Genomic DNA, 24,559 nt, shown 5'->3' on the forward strand with positions numbered 1-24,559 from the left:
GCACCAGAAAATAGCCACAGCAGGAACTGCAGAAGCAGGTCTTGGCCCTGGCACCAGGGGCTCGGCTTGCGCCCTCTCAGCTGTTAATGTGCACACACACACACAACTCCCCCCCCCCCCGCACGTCCCTGTTGTGCAGGCCAGAGGGGGTCCCGGCAGAGCAGCTCCTGGCTGACTTCCAGCCCTCGGCCCAAATCTGCTCCGAAAGTGCTTTGCTGGCATCTGTTCAGCAGTGGAGGCAGCATGCCAGGCTGGGATTAGCAAGCGGGAACGGCAGCAGTGCCAGGCTAAGAGGGTGCCCTGCCCCACTTTCCCCCAGGCGTGAGGACGGGTGGGCCAGGCAGAAATGTTGGGGGCAAAGCGGCCCTCTTGCCCCGCAGGCCTGCCAGGGGAATGAGAGAGGGACTTGGCTGCAACCCCCTGGTCAAAGAGGGGGCCAAGTGGGGTTAAAGGCTCTCCAGGTTCTGCTGGGGAAATGCAATGGGAGAGCAGAGCTGTGCAGCCCCTACTAATCTCCTTACTGGGCAGATGGCAAATGCCTCCCAAGCCCCAGAAATGCGGAAAGATCCTCGCAGGGGATTTGGGGCTGGGGGGGTGGCATGGAGCAGATGGACACGGCCGGTCCCTGAGCTCTTTGATTATCTTCCCCAAGGGCTACATGGGTGTTAGAATTGCAGAGTTGGTAACCTCAAGGTTAGGGTACTGCAACGCGTTCTACGTAGGGCTGCCTCTGAAAACGGTTCGGAAACTTCAGCTGGCGCAGAATTCAGCAGCCAGGTTGCTCACTGGAACAAGACGGTTTCAGCATCTTACACTGATCCTGGTCTGGCTACCGATTAGTTTCCGGGTCCAGTTCCAAGTGCTGGTTTTGACCTATAAAGCCTTAAATGACTCAGGACGGCAATATCTCAAGAACCACCTCTTTCCATATAAACCTACCCGGACCCTGAGGTCATCTTCTGAGGCCCTCCCTCTTTGCCAGCACCTCGAGAAGCCCAGAGGGGGCAACACGAGAACGGGGCCTTCTCTGCAGTGGCTCCCCGTCTGTGGAATGCTCTCCCCAGGGAAGTTCACCTGGTGCCCTCACTATACACCTTTAGGCGCCAGGCCTTTGGATGATCCGATTTACATCCTATGCTCTTTTAAAATCTGTTTTTTGTGGGGGGTGGGCTGTTGTTTTTGTTTTTATTAGGTATTTTGTGGTTTTATATCTTGATTTTATTCTGTGAACCACCCTGAGACCCCAGGGGATAGGGCAGTATATAAACTCTTATGAAGAAGAGGAGTTGGAAGGGACCCCCCACCCACAAGGGTCATCCAGCCCAGCCCCCTGCAACACAGGAATGGCACTGTGGGGGTCTCATCCGCTGCTCCCCCCCCCCATTGCAGGCAGTCTAGGCAGGCCACCCCACTCCTTGCATCTTCCCCGCCCCACACATGGCTGCCCCTCCCTCTGCTCAAACCCCCACCACCCCCTTTGGGGAAGGAAAGACACCCCGGAGGTTCCAGAATGAGCAGCTTTTGCTCCCCTGGCCCCCATCCCTTTCTCCCTGTTGACTGCAAATGCCCCCCCCTGCCCCCAGTTCTTTGGGTGGAGAAAAACTGAGCAGCCCCCAGACAGCTCTGCTGTTCCTACGGGTTTTTATTGGATTCCATCTTTGCAGAACAGATCTTTCAGCAGCTGCAACCTCCTTCACACACCGGACAGGTGCTGGAAGACATCTGGAGGGCTGAGTGGGTGCAGGGGGGGCGCAGAGCAGCAGAAAGTCCGGCCCTTCTGGCCTTGCACTGCCCCCTCCCCTCGGGCAGCTGCGGGAGCAAAGGACACCCCCACCCTGCTCTGGGACCCATCTGGAGGCCTGGCCAGGGGTGGCGTCCCTCACAAACCACCGGAGGACCCCTGGGGGGGGCACACACAAGGCCTTCCACCTCTGGGGTTTTAGGGACAGCCTGAGTCAGTTGTGCATGGGAGGGAGGGGGGCAAGGAACGCTGCTCAGCTGAAGGAGGGGGGCTGGGAGCAGGTGGGCGCTCTAGGCAGGGAGGGGGGCAATTCCTGAGGCAAGACAGTGTCGGGGGAGGGGGGCAGTGCTCCAAGAAGCAGATAAGGCAGAGGAGGTGATGCGTCTGTGCTGGGCTCCTGCATCATATGGCTTCGTTCCAGTGGGGGGGGGGTACAGGAAGGTCAGTTATGAGCATCAGTCGAGGGACGTCCAGGAGAGTCAGCAGTGCTTGTCTAGGGGAGGCAAAGGCAGGCCCTTCTCCTGCCTGTGTGTGGATGGCAAGGGGAATTGGGGGGGGGCCTAGGTGCCGCCGTCCTCTTCGCCCCCCTCCTCCACTGGGGCGGGCAGCCCCGCTTTGCTCTTCTCTTCGGCCTTTGCCTCGTGGTCCCCCTGGGGGGGCGGCAGAGCGGGGCTGGGGCTGGAGTGGCGCTGCTTCCGCATGAAAGGAAAGACCCTGCGGGGGGAGAGGAAGGGTCCGGTCTGACACTGCAGAGAGGCAATCTCCCCCCCAGCCCCACCGCCAGCACCCTCCCTGAAGTGGGGGGCACTTGCGGGCCCCCTCCCCATCCGCTCACCGCTTCTTTGTCTCCGGGGGGATGACAGCCTCCGCCAGCAGGTTCTTGTAGAGATCGGACTTCAGGAAGCGAGGGTAGGAGTCCTAGCAGGGAAGGGGGAGAGCTCTGGGGTGACGACGATGGCCAAGGCAGCCCCAGCCCAGCCCTGAGCACCCACCCCCAGGATTGCTCCGCACCTTCTTCATCAGCATGTAGATGTGCATTTGGGCGTCATCCATGACGTAGCGGTGAGGGGTCTTAATGCCTTCCAGAGTCCTCTCCATCGTCTTGCTGTCGATGTTCACCCAGCGGGTGGCTCCGGGGGCCAGGAACTGCCTGGAGAGAGCAAGAGGTGCCTTGGCATGGGCGGGGGGGAGGCAGAGAGCTCCTGGCATGGGTGGGTGTAGGGGTGCACATATCCAAAGTGTGGGGGGTCAGGTGGGATTGCTATGAGGAATCATGAAAAATGAAGCGAGCCATTGTGTCCGCGATGAAAGCATGGCGTTGACTGGGTTTGATTCATTGACAATAGTTTCTGATTGAATCCCCCAGGCCTCTCCACCTCTGCCATTTGCTTTCTCTACGCCTGACAGGCACGTATAAGCATTCTGAAACACAGGCCAGTTGCTTCATCAGGCATCCTCAGTACATAAAGTTAATAGGTTACTTTGATGTAGTTTAATCTTTAGATAGATCTTAAGGGCCAGGAAGAGAGCTCACAAGGAGATGGTAAATCCTGCCTCTCCTGTTTATGACCTCCGGGGTTTTGCTGAATGCATTCCTCCTTTTATTCCTATTTTATTTACTCTGGGCCACTATGCATGCTCAAGTAGGAAATAGTTTCTGTGTAGTTTTAACTTTTAACTTTATCCCCACATGGGGTTTTTGAAATGCTCAGAGGAAATCTGATTGGTTCTTACGAACACTGCGTAAAAAGTTCTTTTGTGCATAAAACGACCTGGGCCGAGGGGTGGAGAAGATTATTATTATTATTATTGGCACCCCTCCCAGAGTCTGGCTGGTCAAGCCTCCTGTGTATTTTATTAATCAGAGTCCAATCCTTCCTTGCTTTGGGAACGCTACAGGTGGGCACCGAACAGAAGTGCCTGTGTGGGGTCTGGGAAACCCAGCCTGGCTTGGAGGTCCAGGTTCCTCTGGGGCTGGGAGGAAGGGAGAGGCGAAGGCTCTGGAGAAGTGCCAAACAGCCCCATTGGAGCCCCCTAGAGGTGAGAGGCCACCCAGGGCCGGCCCTACCATGAGGCAGTTGCTACCTCAGGCAGCCAAGATTGAAGACCAGCAAGCGCAGGGAGCTCTGGGTGGGCGAGTGCTTTGCAACCCGTCCTGCACCCACTAAACTCAGCCGCTGCCTTTTGGGGTGCAGCAGAGGAGGCAGAAACAAGATCCAAGGGTCCGCGGAGATTTCGCGCATGGAACAGGATGGGGAGGAGGGTCTTCTCGCCCTCAGCTTTGGGCAGCAAAACGCCTTGAGCCAGGCATGCAGGCCAGGCCTGCGGGAGGAGAGCAAGGCGCTTACTGGTAGATGGAGTCCACGATCTCCTCGATCCGGGCCTGCTCTCCGTAGCGCAGCTCTTCGCAGGCCTCCCAGAAGCTCAGGTTCTCGGCTGGAGAAGCAGGAGAGGAAGAGGAGAGAGGCAGAAGAAGCTGAAGAGGCAGCAGCATGGAGGGCCCCAGAGGGAAAGGACGATGTGGGGGCAAGTTGGTCTTGCGCTCCCCAGAAGCAAAAGTACATTTCCGAGCAGAAATCAATGTGTTGGTGTTGACCTTGAAAGCCCTAAATGGCCTCAGCCCTATATACCTGAAGGAGCATCTCCACCCCCATCGTTCTGCCCCGACACTGAGGTCCAAGTTACAGGGAACCAGGCAGAGGGCCTTCTCGGTGGTGGCGACTGCCCTCCCATCAGATGTCAAAGAAATAAACAACTCTCTGAGTTTTAGAAGGCATCTAAAGGCAGTCTTGTTTAGGGAAGTTTTTAACGTCTGATGTTTTATTGCATTTTTAATATTTTGTTGGAAGCCGTCCAGAGTGGCTGGAGAAACCCATCCAGATGGGTGGGGTATAAATAAATTTATTATTATTATTATTATTATTATTATTATTATTATTATTATTATTAAAGCTAGACCTACCACTGAACTCCTTCTTGAGGAACTCCAGGAGCTGCACCCGGCCCAGGCTGTCCCCAATCAGCTCACTGAAGCCAAAGCTCCAGCGCTCCACTCGCAGCTTGGTGGGGGCTGTCACCCTGCAGGCAAGAGGGGGGGTCAGGGTGTAATGCAAGCCCAGAGGGACCCCTGAAAGCCAAGGGGCCTTTCCCCAAAGAGGGAGGTGGAGAGAAGGCTGACAAGGGGGGCACAGCGCAGACTCAGGCAGTGAGGGGGCCGGGCAGGCATCGGGGGCGCCTCCACCAATTGGGGGCGATGCACTTACGTGGGGGCGTTCATGGCCCAGTAGGTGGTGTCGTCTGTGATCCAGGGATTACTGGGGAGGCAGCCGGACATGATGGGATCGTGCGGCACGTATTGCTCATTGAACTTGAGGTACCTGCAGAGGCAACAGGAGGTGGGGGTGGGGAGTCGGTGGGGGCCTTCTCTGCTGCCAGGTACAGCAAAGGGGCTAAGCCCACCCTGGGAGTAACAGGCAGAGAGATGCAAGGACCCCCCCCCCCAAAGAAGAAACACGTATGAAATAGGCAACTCACATCACCCAGTAAGGCTGTGGAACCAAGGAATGGACAGAACCATGCTCCCTGCCCCCCCCCCCGCCTCTCAATCATTATCATAAGCTAAACAAGCTAGAGCCCCACTCTCTTGGGGCCCCCAAAAAAATTTAAAGAGGAAAAAACTGGATGTACAATTCCAAAATATAAGATAAAAAACAAATAAAATAAAACCTACATACAGCCAGAGTGTTTTGTGTTGTGTAGGCTCCTGTGATGTAAGTCCTGGGCCCCGCCTGCTAGCCTGCTCCCTAAAATACCACTGCTTTGCTCCTTTCTATATATAGGGTGCCTACATTCTGCATGTGCAAATGGCTTTAGATACCTAGGTAAAGGTAAAGGGACCCCTGACTCTGGGGTTGCGGTGCTCATCTTGCTTTATTGGCCGAGGGAGCCAGCATACATCTTCAGGGTCATGTGGCCAGCAGGACTAAGCCTATTCTGGCGAACCACAGTAGCGCACGGAAACACCGTTTACCTTCCCGCCAGAGCGGTACCTATTTATCTACTTGCACTTTGACGTGCTTTCGGACTGCTAGGTGGGCAGGAGCAGGGACTGGACAATGGGAGCTCACCCCATCATGGGGATTCGAACCACCAACCTTGTGATCGGCAAGTCCTAGGCTCTGTGGTTTAACCCACAGCGCCACCTGCGTCCCTATTTTAGATACCTATGAGGTCCATAAATTACCATATAGCATTATATTCAACACAGTGACAAATTGTTGTTGACAAAGGACAGCTGGACATATAAAGGGCCCCATTACTAGCCCTTTATATGTCCCTGGTCATTATCCTCCCCACCACCACCCTTGCCCCCTGCCTTTTAGATTGTAAGCCTGAGGACTGGAACCGCAACTGGCAAAATGTGGCCTGGACGAGGCAACTGTGAGGTGGATTTGTAGCTGGCTCACTGAAGGAACCCAAAGATCGCTCCTTCCTGGTTCCTCGTCCTCCTGGGGGAAAGTGACCCGTGGGTGCCACCAGCTGGGCCCGTTGTTGTTCCACCTGCAGAGCCCCAGGTGAGCCCCACCTGCCCCTGGAAGCCCCTGGCCAGCTGGCAGCCCTGCCGCTGCCACTCACCCTTCCAGGCAGACAGAAGACTTGACCCTTGTCCTGCCCATGGCGGCGTGGCAGTAGCGGATCTGCGTCCAAGAGAACAGGGGGGGTCAAGGAGCTGCCTGCAACCCCCACCCACCCACTCACTCCAGCTGGCCCAAGGCATCTCAGCAGCAGGCTCAAGGGCACCTCCTGATCTTGACCTGCGTTGCTCTTGGCCCACCAAGAACTTGACCCACCTGCCTCCCACATTAACCCCTCAAGAGGTAAGGAGGGTCTCCCCCCGACCCCCAGAAGGAGCCGCAGGCCTGACTGGGCAAACTAGGAAGGAAACAAAACCCTCCCATGTTCCCCAGACCGAGTCTGGAACACGACGTCTCCACCCCCATCATTCAGCCCGGACACTGAGGTCCAGATCCGAGGGTCTTCTGGCAGTTCCCTCCCTGCGAGAAGTGAAGTTAGAGGGAACCAGGCAGAGGGCCTTCTTGGTGGTGGCGCCCGCCCTGTGGAACGCCTTCCCATCAGATGTCAAGGAAATAAACAACTATCTGACTTTCAGAAGACATCTGAAGGCAGCCCTGTTTAGGGAAGATTTTAATGTTTGATTCTATTTTGAATATTCTGTTGGGAGCCACCCACAGTGGCTGTGGAAACCCAGCCAGATGGGCAGGGTTAAATAATAATTTTACTACTACTACTACTGTCCTCTGGAAGATAGAGCCAGCTTGTTTTCTCCTGCTCTGTAGGGTAGGACCCAAAAGAATGGCTTCAAGTTACAAGGGGATTCTGAAGGTGTTCAACTCCCCTTCCTTGGAGATTTTAAGCAGAGGTTGAATGTCAGGGATGCTTTAGCTGAGATTCCTCCATTGCGGGGGGTGAGACAAGGAGACCCTGGGGTCCCTTCCAACTCTACAATTCTGTGATTCCTGTATCCCTTCAGCCCCCCCCAATAAACTCACCTCCCGTTTGTAATAATCGGTGTTCTTTTCCTGGAAAGGGAAGAGGGGTAGAAAGAGGTGAGCAAATCTCAGGGGCTGCCTTTGCCTCGCTGACCCCCTTATCTTCTCAGAGAGGGTCAGACTCCAGGGTTGCTGCTCCCCCCCCCCGGCCTTCCCCTTCCCCCCAACTCCCTTTAACTAGAGATGTCCAGAGTTGAAGCAAGAGGGCAAAGCGCCAGGCTCAGACCTCTCCCGATGGGGGCCCCCTCCTCCCACCCACTCAAAAGGCAGAATGAGGCTAAGGGACCCTTCCCATTCACCAGCAAGCTGAGCCCCCGCTCCCCCATCCCAGCAGCAAACAGCGAGTTAGTTACATGGCCATGTTAGTGACTTACGTGGACGGACAGACGGACAAAGCGGCAGACAGAAGAGAAGAAAACAGACCCCAGTGGTCAGTAGGGAGGGGGAGGGAGGGGGAGCACAGGCAGACAGAGCAATGTGAGACAGAGAGACGGACGCAGCCCTGACCCCTCCCCAGCACAGGGACAAGGGGGCAGTCCGCACGCAAAGGGGGAGGCCCTTCCCTCAGTCATCATCGTTCCCCCCCCCTTGCAGCCCTTCTTGGTGGGGATGCAAGGAGGGCCTTCTCGGTGGTGGCTCCTTCCAGGCAACTTGGGAACTCCCTGCCTAGGGAAGCCCAGCTGGCTCCCTCCTCACTGTCCTCCTTGCTCCCTCAGGTTTGGGGGAACTGACTGCTTTTGAGGAACAGGCTGGTGCTGGCTGCTGCTATTGCCATTATTTACAGGGTTGAATTTATTATATGTACCATATCGGCCCATGTGTATATATATATATATATATGCTTTCGTAGATTTTCACGGGTACAGGAATGCAGGTTTTGGTGTCCTCGGGTGTCTTCCCGTGTAAAAGTTGGGGTGTCTAGGCGACGTTTCGACGAGGTCTCACTCGTCATCTTCAGGCTGGTGCTTTCGGCTTCTTGTTACTGGAACAGAGCAGGATCTCAGTGTTTGAGTTCCTATAAATACTGTTGAGGGGGTGTGGTGTATAGCCTCCAATGTTCTGGGCAGAGAGGAAGTTCCCAGGCTAGTGTGCCTTTTCTTCTTTTGTTCCTTAATTACTTGAGGGATATCTTGAGTGATTTCTTGAGTGATATCCTGAGTACCACTTAGGTGGGTCATTAGGTGTGGATTAGTTGCTAAAGTCTTTGTGTCTTGACCTCTTGAACTTTGTGAAGAGTTTTTCTGAGAAGATGGCTGTATTGCACTTAGTTGTGCTCTGGCTTGGCTTCGTGTATAGGGGCGAGCTGTGGTTTTGTGGCCTGTGTCAGCCAGATCTGTGTAGGGATTGCAGGGGGGTGCAGCATCCGGAGGTGCCACCATGGTTTGGCTACTGGATGGTGTCTGTAATTTATCTGTGGAGAGGGTCTGGGTTTGGGTCTGGTGTGGTTGATTGGTGATAGCGTTCTGTGTGCCTCTGGATCTGGTGTCAGTTTTTGTGGGGAGGGCTAATTTCCAGATGTCTGGCAAGCGGGATGTGTCGTCACGCTTGTTCATGTTGTGAGGGTGTTTCTCTATCTCGATGGCTTCCATGATTATTCTCTTGTGGTGATGTTCCATGTTAAAGAGCAATTTGGAATCTGCAAAATTAATTTCGTGTCCTGTTTCTTTCATGTGTTGGAAAAGAGAGGAAGTTTTTTCTTCTTTTTTGACGGCATTCTTGTGTTCTGCGATACGTGCATTTATTCGTCTGTTTGTTTGTCCAATGTACGTGGCTGGGCAGACTTTGCAGGGTATTTCATAGACCCCTTGGTTTTCCAACTGGATTTTATCCTTGGGGTTTCTGAGGATATTGGCTATTTTTTGGTTGGTGCAAAAGGCTGTTTTGATATTGTGTTTATGGAGGATTTTGCTAATTTTATCTGTAGTGCCCTTGATATAAGGAAGGAGGGCCATGCCATTGTTTTCTTCTGTGTCTTGGTTTTTGGGGGGTGTTTCTTTTTGGATTAGCTTCGTAACCCTGTTTTGCTGGTATCCATTGGCAATTAACACATTTGAGAGATTCTGTAACTCAGTTGTCAAGTGGTCTTTGTCAGCCAGGCGTTTGGTTCTGGAGATGAGAGTCTTGGCTACGGAGTTTATTTGTGCAGGGTGGTGGTGTGATTGTGCATGTAAGTAGCGGTTGGTGTGTGTTTTTTTCCGGTAGATAGTGTGTCCTAGGGAGCCATCAGGTTTTTTGTAGATTAGGACGTCAAGGAAGGGAAGTTGGTTGTTGGCTTCTATTTCCATAGTGAATTGTATTTTGGGGTGTAGGCTGTTGAGATGTGTGAGGAAGCTATCCAGTTTTTCCTTCCCGTGTGGCCAAATTACAAAGGTGTCGTCAACATATCTGAGCCAAAGTTTGGGTTTGTGTTCTGACTTGTCTAAAGCATTGGTTTCAAAGTGTTCCATGTACAGGTTTGCGATGACCGGTGAGAGGGGTGATCCCATAGGTGCTCCTTCTATCTGTTTGTATCTTTGTCCATTGTGGATGAAGTACGTGTTGGTTAGGCAGTGGTTGGTCAGGTCCAAGATGTATTCGGGGGGATTGTATTTGTTTTGAATGGCTGTCAAGGCTTCATTAATGGGCACTTGTGTGAAGAGAGATACAACATCGAAGCTCACAAGTAGGTCATTAGGATGTAGGTTTTGCTTCTTTATTGTTTCTATGAACTGGAAGGAGTTTGGAACGTGTGAAGAGATGGATTCTGCATAGGGCTGAAGTTGCTTGGCGAGAAATTTAGCGAGATTTTGTAGAGGTGAGCCTATGGAGCTGACTATTGGTCTGAGTGGTGTTCCTTCTTTGTGTATCTTGGGGAGGCCGTAGAGTTTGGGGCATCTGGATGATTTTTCTCTGGGGATGATTCTTAGCTGGATTTCTTCACTGATAGGAGAGGCTTTTATTTTGGATTTGGTGGTTTTTTCCAGATAGGTGGTGGGATCTGTTTTTATAGGTTGGTAGGTAGGATCTTGGAGTAGGTTTGATAGTTTTGCTTGGTAGTCCGATGTGTTCATCACAACAGTGGCATTACCTTTGTCTGCTGGGACACATCCCGCTTGCCAGACATCTGGAAATTAGCCCTCCCCACAAAAACTGACACCAGATCCAGAGGCACACAGAACGCTATCACCAATCAACCACACCAGACCCAAACCCAGACCCTCTCCACAGATAAATTACAGACACCATCCAGTAGCCAAACCATGGTGGCACCTCCGGATGCTGCACCCCCCTGCAATCCCTACACAGATCTGGCTGACACAGGCCACAAAACCACAGCTCGCCCCTATACACGAAGCCAAGCCAGAGCACAACTAAGTGCAATACAGCCATCTTCTCAGAAAAACTCTTCACAAAGTTCAAGAGGTCAAGACACAAAGACTTTAGCAACTAATCCACACCTAATGACCCACCTAAGTGGTACTCAGGATATCACTCAAGAAATCACTCAAGATATCCCTCAAGTAATTAAGGAACAAAAGAAGAAAAGGCACACTAGCCTGGGAACTTCCTCTCTGCCCAGAACATTGGAGGCTATACACCACACCCCCTCAACAGTATTTATAGGAACTCAAACACTGAGATCCTGCTCTGTTCCAGTAACAAGAAGCCGAAAGCACCAGCCTGAAGATGACGAGTGAGACCTCGTCGAAACGTCGCCTAGACACCCCAACTTTTACACGGGAAGACACCCGAGGACACCAAAACCTGCATTCCTGTACCCGTGAAAATCTACGAAAGCAAATATATATATATATATATATATATATATATATATATATATATATATATTGCTTAATTTTTTTATTCTTTACCAACAACCAAAACACAAACAATGAAACCCCCCAGGCGGTTGGTGCATTGGGTATACATAATCAATAATAACATATTCAAATCAACCATATGTACAATTTTATATACGTTAACACTCCTCCATCCACAAGATTTAACCTTTAACCTTTTAATTGCCCAATTGTTCAAACCTACCCAAACCGATCCTCCTCTTTCTCACTGACCTTAAACCCTTTCATTCTGTGTATCTTCACAGTTAGATATTCTAAAATTATAATATTATCCAGTTTTTTCCTCCATTGGCTCACCCCCAACTTATGCATTTTTCCAATTACTCATTATAACCTGTCTGGCTGCAGTTACCATCATTTTTACCCATTGACATTCCGCTTTCCCCCCCAAATTCTGAAGTTAAAGTGCGGCTTAAATTCATGGCCAATCAAAAACTGACTTTTTTGTGATATCGCTGCTGAGACAGACAAACGGAAAAAGGAAACGGGTGTGAGCACCTGTGGAATTTTAAGGGAGCAGCTTATATTCAGGCATTTTTCTTTTTTCCCATTGAATTATAAAGGTGTGGCTTATATTCGGGTGTGACTTATATTCAAGCCGATACGGTATACTGTTTTACTTCTATCAATGTTTAATTGTTTTTTAACCATCTCCCCACCCCTGCCCCCTGGCCAGGTTTATAGCAGTTCTTATTTGTATCTGTGAGCCTCCTTGAGTCCCATTAGGGGAAAAGGTGAAGTATTAATAATTATATTAATATTATAATCTGCAAAGCCGGGGGACAGCTGCCAAGGGGGCGAAGGGAGCCAGGGGGACAGGCACCTTCCAGAAAGAGAAAGGTCAGCACAGAGGCACGTCCTCACCAAAGGGGAATCCGCAGTGGGGCCAGGCACAGGTGGGGGTTGCCAGCCCCACCCTGGGCTGGGCAACTCACCCACTGCAATGGAGGAGCAGGGAACGGAGAGAGCCCCTTGCAAGGAAGCCAGAGGCAGGCATCACTCTACCACCAGGTGAAAGCAGGCGGTAAGGCTGGCACATAAGGTGCCCCCCACCATGGGTGAACAAGAGGCAGGTCCTGGGAGCCAGCAAGCCATGCCAGAGGCTCTGATGCAGCTGCAGCAGCTGCCCAGGGAGGTCTGGGGCACAGAGCCCAGGGCAAGGGTGGCCCAGCAGTGTGCCCATCTCTCCCCACTGCCCCTCCTGCACTCACCAGCTGGACTCGGGTGCTCTGGCAGTTCCTCCTCTCCGGCCCTCCCTCCATCACGTTCAGGCTGCCAGGCTGCAAGCAGGAGAGAGAGGCTGGATTTTACCCTTCCCTCCCAGAGCGGGATGCCCACCCAGCGCCCGGGCAAGCGGGGCTCCAAGGTCCCACTCTGCCACCAACCTGGAGGCGCCCTGGGGGTGCAGGATAAACCCTTGGCCTGCCTCCTGGGGTGAGAGGGGTCAAGGAGGGGCCTCCTCTGCTCTGGACCCAGATGCCAGTCTGCCCCTAAACACCAGTTGCTAGGGGTCGTGCAGTTCAGCTCATGCCCCACTTGTGCAGGGCGGTCTTTAGCAGATGCGGCACCGGGGTGCAAATATCTGCCCAGCGCCCCCAAATTACCATGGATAGTGTTGGGGTGACCGTAGCTGCGCACTGCCAGCCATTGGGGGGCAGAACTCTCCCCCGTGCCACTGCAGGAGAGCAATCCCTGCAGAGGTGTTGGAGGGAAGCTGCACGCACACCGGCCATATGATTGGTGGGGCGCAGCTGGCGGGCATGCAGGGAAGGGGAGGCCGCCAGCAAAGCCACCGCAGCTCCCCCACTCGCTGGGGTGCCCCTGAGAGGGTGGCACCCTGGCGTGATGCACCACTAAGCCCTATGGGAAGGACGGCTCTGCACTTGTGGGCTTCTTAGGGGGCATCTGCCTGGCCTAAAAGGGCCTTTGGTGCAGTCTGGCTACAGGCCTCTTCTGGTGTCCTTCTGAGAGCTGGACTGGTAGTGGAGGGATGCGAGTTCAAATCCCGGCTCAGCCATGAAGCTGGGGCTGGTGGGCGTGGCTGGCTGACAGCAGCACACAGCCCCTGCCCCCCATGTGGCCCTGCAAGTAAGGAGAACAGTGGGGCTGGCAGCCTCCTGCAAGAGCAGCAGCCTCTCTCAGGCTGGGCTGCCTCCCCTTCCCCGCCTCACCGGGGGCCTGTTGACGAGCCAGTAGGCCTGTTCCTGGCACTCGATGACGATCCGGTCGCCCTTCCGCCGCTGCTTGGCTGCCCTGGGGGGTCAAGAGGAGAGGGTGGGAGCTTCAGGGCCTCTGGCTTCCAAGCCCCACACCCCACATAGCTGCCACCTCCTCCTGCCCCCCACAAACTCACCGGAGCTGCTCTCTGGCCTGCATAACGACAAAGTCCCAGGTGTGGTTGATCCTTTTGTGCAGCTGGTTGTAATCTTCCTGCAGGGGATAGCGTCATTCCAGAAGAGGGGAGCCAGGAAGCATGAAGAGGGGGCTGCACTCCCCCCTGCCCCCACCCACCATGGCCCCCCACATGCCCCCCCTTTACCTTCTCATGCTCAATGAGCTCTCCCTGCTTACGGATGTTCTTCTTGGCCAGGTAGATGGCTGGAAAAGGGAGGGTCTGTCGTTGGCCAGGGAACCTGGTTGGGGGTGCCCCACTGCCTGGGGTCAAGCTGCCCAGAGGTCTCCTGGGACCCCTTGGCTCTTGAGGGGGGCAGAGAAGCGGCTCTCACCATAATCCAGGTCTGTCGCTGGCCACTTGGTGCTCATCCAGAAATAGGGGGTCTGTGGAGCGCAGAGAGAGAGGCCGGATTAACTATGAACCGAAAGCAGCACCTGCCAAGGGCATCATGGAAAGAGGGCTCCGCAGACATCTCCCACGGCCGGATTTACCACGGACTTTGCAGTTAGAAAAAGTATGGGATTCCCTCCCCCCCCCCAAAAAAAAAAAATGTAAATAAAGTATATAAAAATACTTTTTTCCATCTGACTGTAGGTTTTGTTTCATTTCGAAAAACAAAAATCTATTCTGCAGTTCATTATAGTTTATATTTTGAATTAGATATCTGTGGGGGCACCCAAATCTTCCAAGCGCTTAGGGCCTCTAGAGATCTTAACCCGGCCCGGCCTGATTGGGGGGAGCGGGGCAAGATCCAGCCAAGCCCCTTGGCCTGCAGAGGCCGCGCTGCTCCACCCCCAAGGCCCTCCTGGCAGGGGGCTGCCCTATGCAGACGAAGACTCTGCGCCCCCCCGGCTTCCCGGAGCCTGAGAGAAGGACCGCCCTCCTCCTCCTCCTCCTCCTCCTCCTGCCTCCCCAGAGATGCTGGCCGACCCACCTGGAAGCGGTAGGGCGTCTCGTCGACGCGCAGGGCGAGGCTGCGGGGCTCCTTCAGCGGGTAGATGTAGCCGTGCTTCACGATCAGCTTGCCCAGGTGCAGGGACTCTGCGGGAAGGACGAGGGTCGTGAGAGCCCCCCGCCCAGCCGCCCCCTGCCCGCCCCCCGGCACAGCAGCCCGCCCGCAGCCGCGCCCTCCAGCAGCTCCGCGGGGCGCGGCAGAGGCTTTGCGCAGCGGCGACTCACCCTCTTCCGAGAGGCCGTATTTCTGGAGGAGCCACTCCACGATGTCGTATCCTGCGGGGAGAGCGAGCCCCCCCCGTCAGCAGGGAGCCCGGCGCCGCCCGCCCCCACCGGCCCCGTCCTTGCTGGGGCGCCCCGGCGGGGCTCCGACCGGCCCTCCCTGTCCATCCATCCATCCGGAGGCAGCTTTGCGCAGCCGCCGCCGCCGCCGAGATCCCCGCGGGAGGCGCGCTGCCGGGAAGGCGAAGGGGCGCCGGAGGGGCGGCGGGGCGCGCTGCGGGGCGCCCCCTCGGGGGAGACTCACTCACCGGTCATGGCGTGCGGGATGACGGTGAGCAGGAGGCGTTGACTGCGCAGCTTGATGCCCATGTCCGGGTCCTGCATGCCCAGCACCACGCGCTCCATCTGCGGGGCGGCAGCCGCTCAGACCCAGACCCGCTGGCTCCCGGAGGGGCAGCGGGGGGACCCGGGGCTCCCCACCCCCTCCCCGCCGCCCCCGGGGCTGGCGGTGACCCCCGCCCGCCCCCACCCACCTTGGCCAGGCAGGGCAGCTGCAGGCGCGGGCTGCCCCCCGGGCGGAGCGCGCTGATGGTCATGGCGGCGGCCCCGGAGCGGCCGGGCTGTTGCAGGCGGGCGGCGGCGGCGGCGCCAAGTGGCCGCTTCTGCGGCGGGGCACCGGCGTCGGGCCGGAGGCCGGGCGGCTCTCGGCTGCCCCCTGCTGGCCTGCACCGCCAGCCTTCCACCTGGCGCCCGGTGCCTCTGCGCGCGTGCAGAGCGCGGCAGCGGGTTGCGGCCAACCCGGGGGAGCGCCCGGTCCGGCTCCTTCAGGTTTGCGCGGGGCTGGTGCGCGGCGAGAAGCAGCAGCTCGGCGGGCAGTCCCTTCCCTCCTTTTGGCCCAGGCGGGGGCTCCCTCGGCCGGACCGCTGAGTGGACCAGACGGTGCGGACAAGAGCAGAGGGGGTCCCGTCTTGGGCCGTCGCCGCCATCCTTCCCGGCCCCTCATTTGCACTTGGGGGCCGCTTTTGCAGAAAGCTCGTTCCAAGACTCTTCCGTTCGAAGGAGCCTCCGCTCCCTCGCCCACTTCTCCCTGCGGAACCCGGCCCCCGACGCAGCAATCAGGCCCGAGACAGGCGGCTGGCTTCGGCTCTTTATTAGGAGGGATCAAGACAGGGGCTGGGGTCCGCGCGGCTAGCGCAGGGGGCGCCGTCGGGGCCGCGCAGAGCGGCGCGGGGCCGTCTTCAGCGGGCTGCTCCGCGCGGATTTGCGCGAGAAGCCGCGGAGCGGGTAGGACGTGGAGGTGCCCAGGCCGGGGTCTCCCGCGGCGGCGGCGGCGGCGTCTGCCGTTGGCCCTTCCCTCGACGGCCGGTATCTGCAGCCGGGCGACTTGCACAGGCAAGCCCAGCGGCGGCCTTTCGCCTCCCAGAAGCGCTCGCCGTAGTCGAACCTGCGAGGGGCAGAAACGCCGCCGAGTGAAGACGGGGCGCCCCTTCCCTCCTCGCCTGGGGAAAATGGGCCCCTCAAGCCGCCCCCATTCCGGCGGGAGATCAGAGGACGCTCCGGGACCGGCTCTCGCCACCCCAGCTGCTGCAGCCAAAGTGCTGCTCTGTTCAAGGGCGGGGGATAGCAGGAGCGGAGCAGGCAGAGTGTCGCGTCTCCTGCGGTTGCCAGGCGCCCATTCGGGAGTGGCTGAAGCCCCCGGGAGGCCACCAGCAGGTGGCGCCAGAGCCGATGACGGGCGAAACTAAGTGGCTTGGCTCCAAGCAGCGCCTCGTCCCGGCTGAGTCTTGCAAGGGCAAACCTGAGACTGAAGTCCGAGAAGCCCCCCCTCCTCCTGTCTGGTTGCAAGTCCAGGGGGCAGGCATGGAGGTGGGGGCCCCTTCACCCCACGGCAGCCCCCCTTCTCTCCGGCAGCACCACCTACGCCAGCTCTTCGCCCGCCTGGATGGCCCGGGCGCTGAAGAAGGCGATGCCCGGGATCTCGTGGCCCACGACCACCGGCAGAGCCACCAGGTTGGGCTGGCACGAATGGTTCAGGAAGCGGCCCACGCTGCCGTAGAAGCGCCCGTCCAGGCAGCACTCGGGGCCCGCCTGCGGGGAGAGGTGGGCAACGCTGAGCTCCAGTGCCCCACCCCCCGGGAAGGGGGCACAAACCCCTCCCGCCCCCCAAGTGGAGGCAGAGATGTCACCTGCATGTCCACCACAAAGGAGTAGGCGGCGTCCTCACGCTGGGCAGCCTCGGCGCTGGAAATCAGCTCCCCAAAGTACCTGGCGGGGAGGAAAGGGCCATGAGGGGTTTTTTTTTGGGGGGGGGGGGAATTGCCTGGACTCAGTCCCTCTCTTCACCCCTCCCTCCCCGGGACTTACTGGCAGAGGAAGGCTCCTCGGGGCACCTCCTGCATCGTGCGCACTGCCCAGCCCTTGCCTGGCACCCGGTACAGCTGCAGCTGCGTCCTGCGGATGAGAGGGTGCTGGGCCCACCTCGGGCAGCGGGAAGCGAGACCCCCACCGGGCACCAGAGGGGCGAGGGGGTTGTGGGGCGAGAAGAGAAGCAGGCACGCAAGAGTCCCAAGGGCGGGGTGGCAAGCGGGTTTGTTTTTTTAAGGGGGCGACTTGGGTGGGCTGGCAGGGCGTGAGACAAGGTGGCGAGGGGGGCGGGCTTCGATTCGCCCCTTTGCTTCTCTCGCAGGGCTGCGGCAAGTATTTCTGCCCCTATGAAAGTGGGGGCGGTTGAACGCGCAAAGCGCCGTCTCCTTAATGGAAGAGAACCAAGGGTCCCCTCACGGAAGCAGGAATCTGGAAAGGGGGTGCTCGTAGAATGACAGAATGGCAAAGTTGGGAGGGACACCAGGGGTCATCTAGTCCAACCCCCTGCCATTCGGGAGTCCAAACCAATTCACCCCGAAGGGCGGCCATCCAAGCTCTGCATAATAACGTCCTTGGAAGGAGAGGCCGTTGACACCATCGTGTGCCATTTGGCCAGGGGGCAAAGGAAGAGGGGGCCAAGGCATCTGACCCAGGCTGGTGGGTGCTCCTGCCCAGTGGTGGAAATTAGCCAGGCACCAGACACATTTTGCGACGGGCGCGGGTGCCGATTACGACCACATGGAGATCTCTAGGCACCAGGTTGGTGATGCTGACCTGCCCACCTGGCTGGCCCCTCCAACTTTCTTAAGCAATTCAGCAGAAGAGCTTATTCAGGCATAGGCAAACTTGGCCCTCCAGATGTTTTGGGACTACAATTCCCACCATCCCTAGCTAACAGGACCAGTGGTCAGGGATGATGGGGATTGTAGTCCCAAAACATCTGGAGGGCCAAGTTTGCCTATGCCTGAGTTTATCCTTTGCATTTGTCTCCCACCTTTTTATCCAAGGACTCCATGGTTCACCCCCCTCCTCATTTGATCTCTACAACGACCCTGTGAGGTCGGCCAAGAGGCTGTGACTGACCCAGTGAGCTTCATGACAGAGTGCGGATTCGAACCCTGATCTCCCAGGTCTGACACTCTCACCACTACACCCCACTGCCTTCCTGAAGTACTTCTGCTGTGGGGCTGAGGAGGGCGGGGAGCCCGCAGGCCCCTGGCCCAGGGAAAGGCGGCTCACCTGAGGCCCCTCTGCGCCACCCGGTTGGGGCAGGAGCTGGCGCAGGAGCAAAGCATGTGGCACTCGTAGATGGGGCCCGCCTCGGCTGTGCTGCCCGCCGCGTCTGGTGCCAGGCGGCCATCCTGGACCACGAGAGGAGAGAAACGGCCGGCTGGCCCTCAGTGGCTCCGGCTGACCTCCCCGTCTGACCCCAGGAAGGGCAGGAGCGGCTCTCACCGGAGTGTACCAGGAGCGCAGGCTGCGCTCGACACACGGGCAGCTGGGCGCAGAGCAGGAACTGGCGCACTCGCAGTGCTGAAAGAAGGCAAGGCGGTCAGATTCGGGGGTCACGCTCAGCCCCCTACAAAGCCCCCAGAGGGCACTCTAGGCACACAGCTTGGCAGACGCCTAATTAATAATTATTATTTATTTTCATTACTATTTTGCTTTGGCGGTCCTCTGCAGGGAGCCAGCCCTGGCACAGACCCGCCAGATCCTCCCTCTCAAGCCACCTGGGTTGGGTATCCTCAGGCTCCCGGTGCCGGAAACAACGTCAACAGGAGCAGCATCACTTCTCTGCACCATTCGACAACCTGGCGCCCTCCAGGGGGTTTTGAGGACAGACCCTGTCAGCCCCGGGTCGTCCAAAACATGCTATTTGTTGGGTTTGGGAGGGCGCCAGGTTGGCAGAGGATGCCTTCAAGCAGCACAAGGAGGCCTGGACGGTCAAAAAACAGCCCTGCGAAATGTCCCTGGTTTGGAGGGCTGCTCAGAAGATGCCCCAGACTTGTGGGGCTTCCCTGCCCACCCAGCAACTTCAGCCCCTCCCATTCACCCTGGGGCACAGGAGAGGAGCGGGCGGACGATGCCCTCACCTGACTTCTGCCCCAGCCCGTCGCGGGGAGCACCGCCGAGTCCGACACAAAGTTCTGCGTGACGTAGAGGAAGGCTCCGGGGACCGGCTCCTCGTCCAGCCCGTTGACGCAAGGGATGGGGACTTGCTCAAAGCCCCGGGAGATGTCTCTGGGGGCGACAGGAGCGCCCGTTGAGCCCCAGCTGCAGCCCGGTCGGAGGGAGGGGGTCCCTCCTTAGCCCAGCCGCCCCGGGGTGCCGCTCACCTGCAGAGCAGCCTCTCCGTCGGGTGGGGGGGCCGCGCAGAGGTCGCCTCCAGGGCCCGCCAGGAAGGGGAGCTGGGCTTGCAGCACTGCAGAGCCACTCGGCCGGCTCTGTTCTTCAGGGAGACTTTGGCGCCGTGGGCAAGAAGCAGGCTGTGGGACGCAAAGAGGGGCAGCTGAGCACCCGGGGGGGGAGCCCCCAAGTCCTCTAGTCAGATGCTGGAGCACCAAGGAAGGACTAAGAAGGGCTGTGGCAGCCCCACCCACCCAGACAGGAGCCCCGGGGAGAACCTCGGGGGGGGGTGTTCCTTTGCTCTCTCTCCATACATGCCCCCCCAGTGGAAGCCTCCTGCTGCCTTCTCCTCTAGCCAGGCTTCCCCCCCCCCCCAGACCTCCCTCCTCTCCCACTGCAACTCCTGACTCCCTGGGGGTGGGCTAGGTTGACCCCCACATCCTTCCCATCTGGCTCAGAGTGACTAAGAGCCCGCCCGCCGCCCGCCTCTGTGCTCCTCCACTGCTGGGAGAGGATATACGGTACTGGCCTGAATATAAGCTGCACTTTCTTTTTGCCAAATTCCGACCGTGGAAAGTTAAAAGTGCGGCTTAAATTCGCGACCTAACAAAAATTGACTTTTACGATATCGCTGCTGAAACAGACATGCTGTCAAAATGTTTTCTTGCCAATTTGCAAGCTTGAGACTGTTGTGCAATCAATTCTAATGCCATTCATAGCTTTCCCCGTATTTTACAGTGCAGTATTGGTTTTTTATTTGCATTTACGGTGCTATGAACAGGTGTTTAACCCACTTGCGGGTCCTCTCTAGTACCCACAGGATTTTATTCTACATCTGCCATTTACAGGTGTGAGTGCCTGCGGAATTTTAAGGGAGCGGCTTATATTAGGGTATTGTCTTTCTCTCCCCCCCCCCCATTTTAAAGGTGCGGCTTATATTCAGGCCAATACGGTATTTGCTAGATATTATCCTTCCTTCCTCAGGTTTGTGAGTTCAGCAGGGTGTCATCCCTTTGCGGCTTAAAAGGGAAGCTGGTTTGAGCCTTTTTGATGGAGGAATCCAGGATGCTTTAAGGCGGAGCGTCAGACTCAGCAGATGCTCTCACAGTTCTGGCTGGGTGGAGAGTGACGAAAAAGAGAGGAAGAGCCCAGGCAGGTTGGAGGAGATACAGAGCAGGGGCCCCCTCGCTCTCGGGGCACAGCGGGAGCATCTCTCACTGCAGAGTCCTCTCTAGCAGACTGGAGCTTCAGCGCCTCTCATGTGCCAGCAAAGAGCGAGCATCTGGTCTGCACTGCTCTTTGAATATCCCACCCTGCACAGCCAGGCTAAGGGAGAGGCGGGTGCTGACCTCTCATCTCCTTGCCAAGGGCACAAGGGAGCTTCTGGGCGATGGCTGCATCTTCTCCGCAGCCAAGCTCTGGGCCTGGCTAGGGGCTGTGGGATGTAGCAATCAAATACAACATTTCCTGTTTGAGCAGAGTGGACACACGGGGGGGGGGTGTTACTCCAGTGCCAGGAGGACTTCCTGTCACACCTTTCTGGAGCATCTTCCCCCTATGTGTGACCAGGCAGGTGAGTGTGACCCTGGGAGACCCCATAAAAGAGCTGGTCATGCAGCCATCTTTCTCTTGATCATGCTCTTGATGCTGCTCTCTTGATGTCTTTTGCTGTCTGCTGGCTCTCAGCCAGCAGCGCATGGGCTCAATCCCCATACAGGATAAACTCACACTCTCTTCTGTAACTACAAGCTAAAGGCTGCCTTCCGGATCATACCATGAACTGAATGTAAGTAAACTCCTTGTTACTTTGAAGAGAAGACTGTTGTGTCTTTATTCTTTTTAAGAGAGAATTAAAGGGGAATTTAGCAGGAACAAACCCAATCTGGACAAGCCAGACTGGATTGCTTAACTCAAGAGAGTCTAATGAATCTACAAACTTCCTGCAATATTCAGGGGAACGTACTAGCATGAGTGAGGAAGGATAATATTTAATCAATATATCCTCTCCTACCGTCCACAACATTCCCACATGGGCAGGGAGACCCTCACTCACACGAGACACTCGTAGCGCCTCTCCTGGGCCGCCAGGTGCAGGGGGGAGTCGCCTTGCCCGTTCAGCGCATCCACATCGGAGCCGGCATCCAGCAGCATTCGGGCGATGGAGGGGCTGCCGACATACACCGCCCAGTGCAGACAGAGGTTCCCTTCCTAAGGAGGGAAGGGGGGTGGGCAGCAGAGAGAATGGGGTGAGCTGAGCTGGGGGGGCCCTCAGCCAAGCACCTCCCAGGCCACCCTCGAGGGGTTGTGTGACTGCAAGGTTTGCTGCCTTTCTCCACAGGGGAGCAGTCTGTCCACCCCAGGGCCCCCAGGGCCTGCTGCCCCCAGGATCCTCCAGGCAGGAGGACCTGCGCCTGGCGCAAGTGAGCAGCAGCCTTCCCTTGCAGCCTCCCTGCCTGCCTCTGGTTGCAACACACAGTCACACACAGCCTCTCCTTGGTCAGCCCCACAAGGTGCCCCCAGCTTCTTCGCTGGCTGGCACAGCCCACCCCACCCCCTCCAGTGCCCAGCAGCGGAGCAAGCCAATCAGGCGCCTGGGGCGGCGCCTGTGCCATGCACCCAGGGGTGGGGCTAGCTGCCTGTGGGGAGGGGCCAACTGGGGCGGTACGCTCCGCAGGGCCTCTGAGGAGTCTGCCTGCCTCCTCCCACTTAGCCACCCTACAGCTGAGGGAGAGGCAGTGGGTGGACCATTTGGGGCATCACAGAGCATGCAGGCCCCACGGTGAGTGCTGCCCAGCCTTTTGTCACCCCCCCCCCAGTGGTGACACCCGGGGCGTCCCACCCCCACCCCTTCCTCCACCCCTGCCAGTGCCGTGGCATCGCGTGGCAGTATGCCAGCAGGGAACGTGTGCCTGTGAGAGCCGCTTGTCCAGACTGGCAGCCCAGCCCATTTTGGAGATTCCCCGCTCAGCTCTGGCCTCTTCCTGCCAACTGGGGCAGATCTACTAAGAAAGGAACAAAGCTTCAGCTTCTGGGCCCCAGAAGCCACTTTAGTTCACATGGCTCAATTTGGGGGACCCCATTTGAGCCACATGATGGAGGCCAATTGCTTTGACTCAAATTGATTAATTTTTTGTTGTGTATATATCAACCAACACAAAATTTGAGAGTAAGGAGCACAGTTCTGACGAAAGAAGAATGGCAGACAAAATTAATGGATTATGCAGAATTAGATAAAATGACAGGAAGGATCCGAAACCTGCGGGACCAGAGATTTTCAGCAAAAAGAAGAAATGTATGATTTATTTGAAGAGCAACTGTAATCAACAAAGTACGCTAGTAGGACTACAATAAGTTTTGTAAGGAGAAATGTATGAAGCATTGCAAATTAGAGAAAGAATAGTGATGTTAGTTAAGAGTTAAAAGTAATTGTGGAAGTGAGAAATGTATATTTAGTGATTAGACTGGAAAAATTTCAGATGAGATTGATGGAACAAAAAAAAATTAAATGTATAAGATGTTCAAAATAGGTTTAATTATTGTTGAAAATAATATGTTGATAATTAATTTTAAAACATATATAAAAGAGAGTAGCATAAGTAGCACAGATGTTGTAAGGAAGGAAGGGGAAAGTTGGCTGCTCTGCTGTGGCTCATGTAACTCCCCCCCCCCCCCGCTTCTAACAGACCTCCTTCTGGTTGCAAAGGGGCCCTTATAGCAGTTTAAGCTTCAGGGGCCCCAAATTGTAGGTCCATCACTGATCCCAACTGGTCTTCTGTCTGGGTGGGCAATAGGGAGTGAATACCCCACCCCAATTCATTCCTCCCCCCCCCCAGGGTCCAGCCTCGCAGCGCAATCGGAGGGCGAATTCCTCACGTGATCCCGCACAGCTGGGTCTGCTCCGTGGGCCAGCAGGAGCTCCACCAGGTTCTCGTGTCTGTACTCCGTGGCCCAGAAAAGGGGCGTCCGGCCACTGGCGTCCTGGAGAGCGAGGGGGAAGCCAAGAGAGCAGCCGTGGGGTGGGCCTTGTGCAGGCGAGGGGCCTTGGAGGGGAGCAAGGAGTCATCTCCCCCCATTGCAGGCACATCCCAGCCCTCCCACCAAGGGGTCCACCACAGCCTGTGGGGCAGGGGGCCCTCCAAGCCATCCTCTGCAGCCGCTGGCTGGCCTACCTGGCTGTTGAGGGCCTCTGGGTCCTGGGCAAGGAGCTGACGGACCGTGTCGCAGTGGCCCTTCCTGGCCTCCATGTGCAAAAGGGGGTCTGTGGCCGCCACCTCATCCTCCTCCTCCACCTGCAGGCAGGAAGCAACTGGCCTCCAAGCAGCCTCTGCCCCCCTGCCCTGGCTCTCCCCACAAACGGGTGGTCCTGGCTGAGAGTGGCCCAGCCCAAGGGAGTCTGCGGGACCCCCTTCTCCTCCTCACAGAGGGGCAAGGCCAGAGACCCGGAGAATCGGCTTTGCTGGCTGGGCAATGGAGCAGACGGCCAAGGGTCAGGGAGATGGAGGCTCCCCTCTTGCCCAGCAATGTGGGGAGGGAGGGAGGAAGCCCCCCATCAGGGACGTCAGCAAGCACCCCAAGGGGGTCTCTGCCCAGAAGCATTCCTTACCTGTCTTTCAGAGGGGGCTTGGCCAGGCCCCAAACCTCTACTCTCTGTGGGGAAAGGGTTAATACAACATGCAGTTAGCTTGATGCTGGCTGGGGTGCAAAGTGGAATAAAATATGGGGGTGGGGATAAGCCCCATCCCATATAATCAATCACAAGAAGCAGTGCATGTGACCATTGGAATGGCAATCAACTTTGGGGAGGGGTCTGGCCCCCTCAAATATGTTATTGGGGAGGCCAAAGGGACCTCGACCAATAGGAGTGGGCTCCTACATTGGGGGGCAAGCACTTGAGAAACACACACTTCTTGGAGGCCGCTCACTATGTTCCTCAGTTTCCTTTGCTCCCCCCACCCAGAGAATAAGCCCCCCACTCTGTGCCAAGATTCCCATTTCCAACCCCCCCCCACCAAGCCTGCCTCACCGCTGAGCCCCATGGCAGTGCCACTCTGCGTGGGCAGCAGCCGTTGGGGTGGAATTCAAACAATGCCCAGAGCAGGGCGGGGGCATTCCATGGAATGGCGCTGCA

The 24,559-nt window shown here is 56.8% G+C and overlaps 2 protein-coding genes across 7 annotated transcripts; both read right to left on the reverse strand.

Moving 5' to 3' along the window:
* Window positions 1–1,622: 1,622 nt before the first annotated feature.
* RGS11 (regulator of G protein signaling 11) lies at window positions 1,623–15,341 on the reverse strand. Of its 4 annotated transcripts, none has more exons than XM_081888150.1 (17): window positions 15,255–15,341; window positions 15,030–15,126; window positions 14,725–14,775; window positions 14,480–14,586; window positions 13,877–13,928; window positions 13,690–13,748; window positions 13,504–13,580; window positions 13,322–13,403; window positions 12,362–12,430; window positions 7,312–7,335; window positions 6,377–6,438; window positions 5,005–5,118; window positions 4,704–4,819; window positions 4,090–4,177; window positions 2,753–2,891; window positions 2,577–2,659; window positions 1,623–2,455 (listed from the first exon to the last, which is right to left on the reverse strand). In XM_081888150.1, the coding sequence occupies exons 1-17, from the start codon at window positions 15,315–15,317 to the stop codon at window positions 2,302–2,304; spliced, it is 1,437 nt and encodes a 478-aa protein (XP_081744276.1). In that variant the 5' UTR covers window positions 15,318–15,341; the 3' UTR covers window positions 1,623–2,301. The 4 variants fall into 4 exon arrangements, with proteins under 4 accessions (XP_081744276.1, XP_081744275.1, XP_081744274.1 ...); XM_081888149.1 differs by having other exon boundaries at window positions 7,312–7,341; XM_081888148.1 differs by having other exon boundaries at window positions 14,480–14,775.
* A 513-nt stretch (window positions 15,342–15,854) lies between these two features.
* Window positions 15,855–24,535, reverse strand: LOC309357174 (histone-lysine N-methyltransferase EHMT2-like). 3 transcript variants are annotated; one of them, XM_081889216.1, is made up of 13 exons: window positions 24,455–24,535; window positions 24,035–24,078; window positions 23,601–23,720; window positions 23,305–23,409; window positions 21,485–21,639; window positions 19,422–19,571; window positions 19,179–19,326; window positions 18,541–18,618; window positions 18,325–18,446; window positions 17,086–17,172; window positions 16,908–16,986; window positions 16,643–16,809; window positions 15,855–16,165 (listed from the first exon to the last, which is right to left on the reverse strand). In XM_081889216.1, the coding sequence occupies exons 1-13, from the start codon at window positions 24,465–24,467 to the stop codon at window positions 15,910–15,912; spliced, it is 1,524 nt and encodes a 507-aa protein (XP_081745342.1). In that variant the 5' UTR covers window positions 24,468–24,535; the 3' UTR covers window positions 15,855–15,909. The 3 variants fall into 3 exon arrangements, 2 of the variants coding, with proteins under 2 accessions (XP_081745342.1, XP_081745341.1); XM_081889215.1 differs by lacking the exon at window positions 24,455–24,535 and adding an exon at window positions 24,336–24,431; XR_014163045.1 differs by lacking the exon at window positions 24,455–24,535 and adding an exon at window positions 24,336–24,431 and having other exon boundaries at window positions 16,049–16,165; window positions 16,520–16,809.
* Between the last annotated feature and the right edge of the window lie 24 nt (window positions 24,536–24,559).

This window comes from Podarcis melisellensis (genome assembly GCF_964234715.1).
Source record: "Podarcis melisellensis genome assembly, chromosome: 14".
Lineage (NCBI taxonomy): Eukaryota > Metazoa > Chordata > Lepidosauria > Squamata > Lacertidae > Podarcis > Podarcis melisellensis.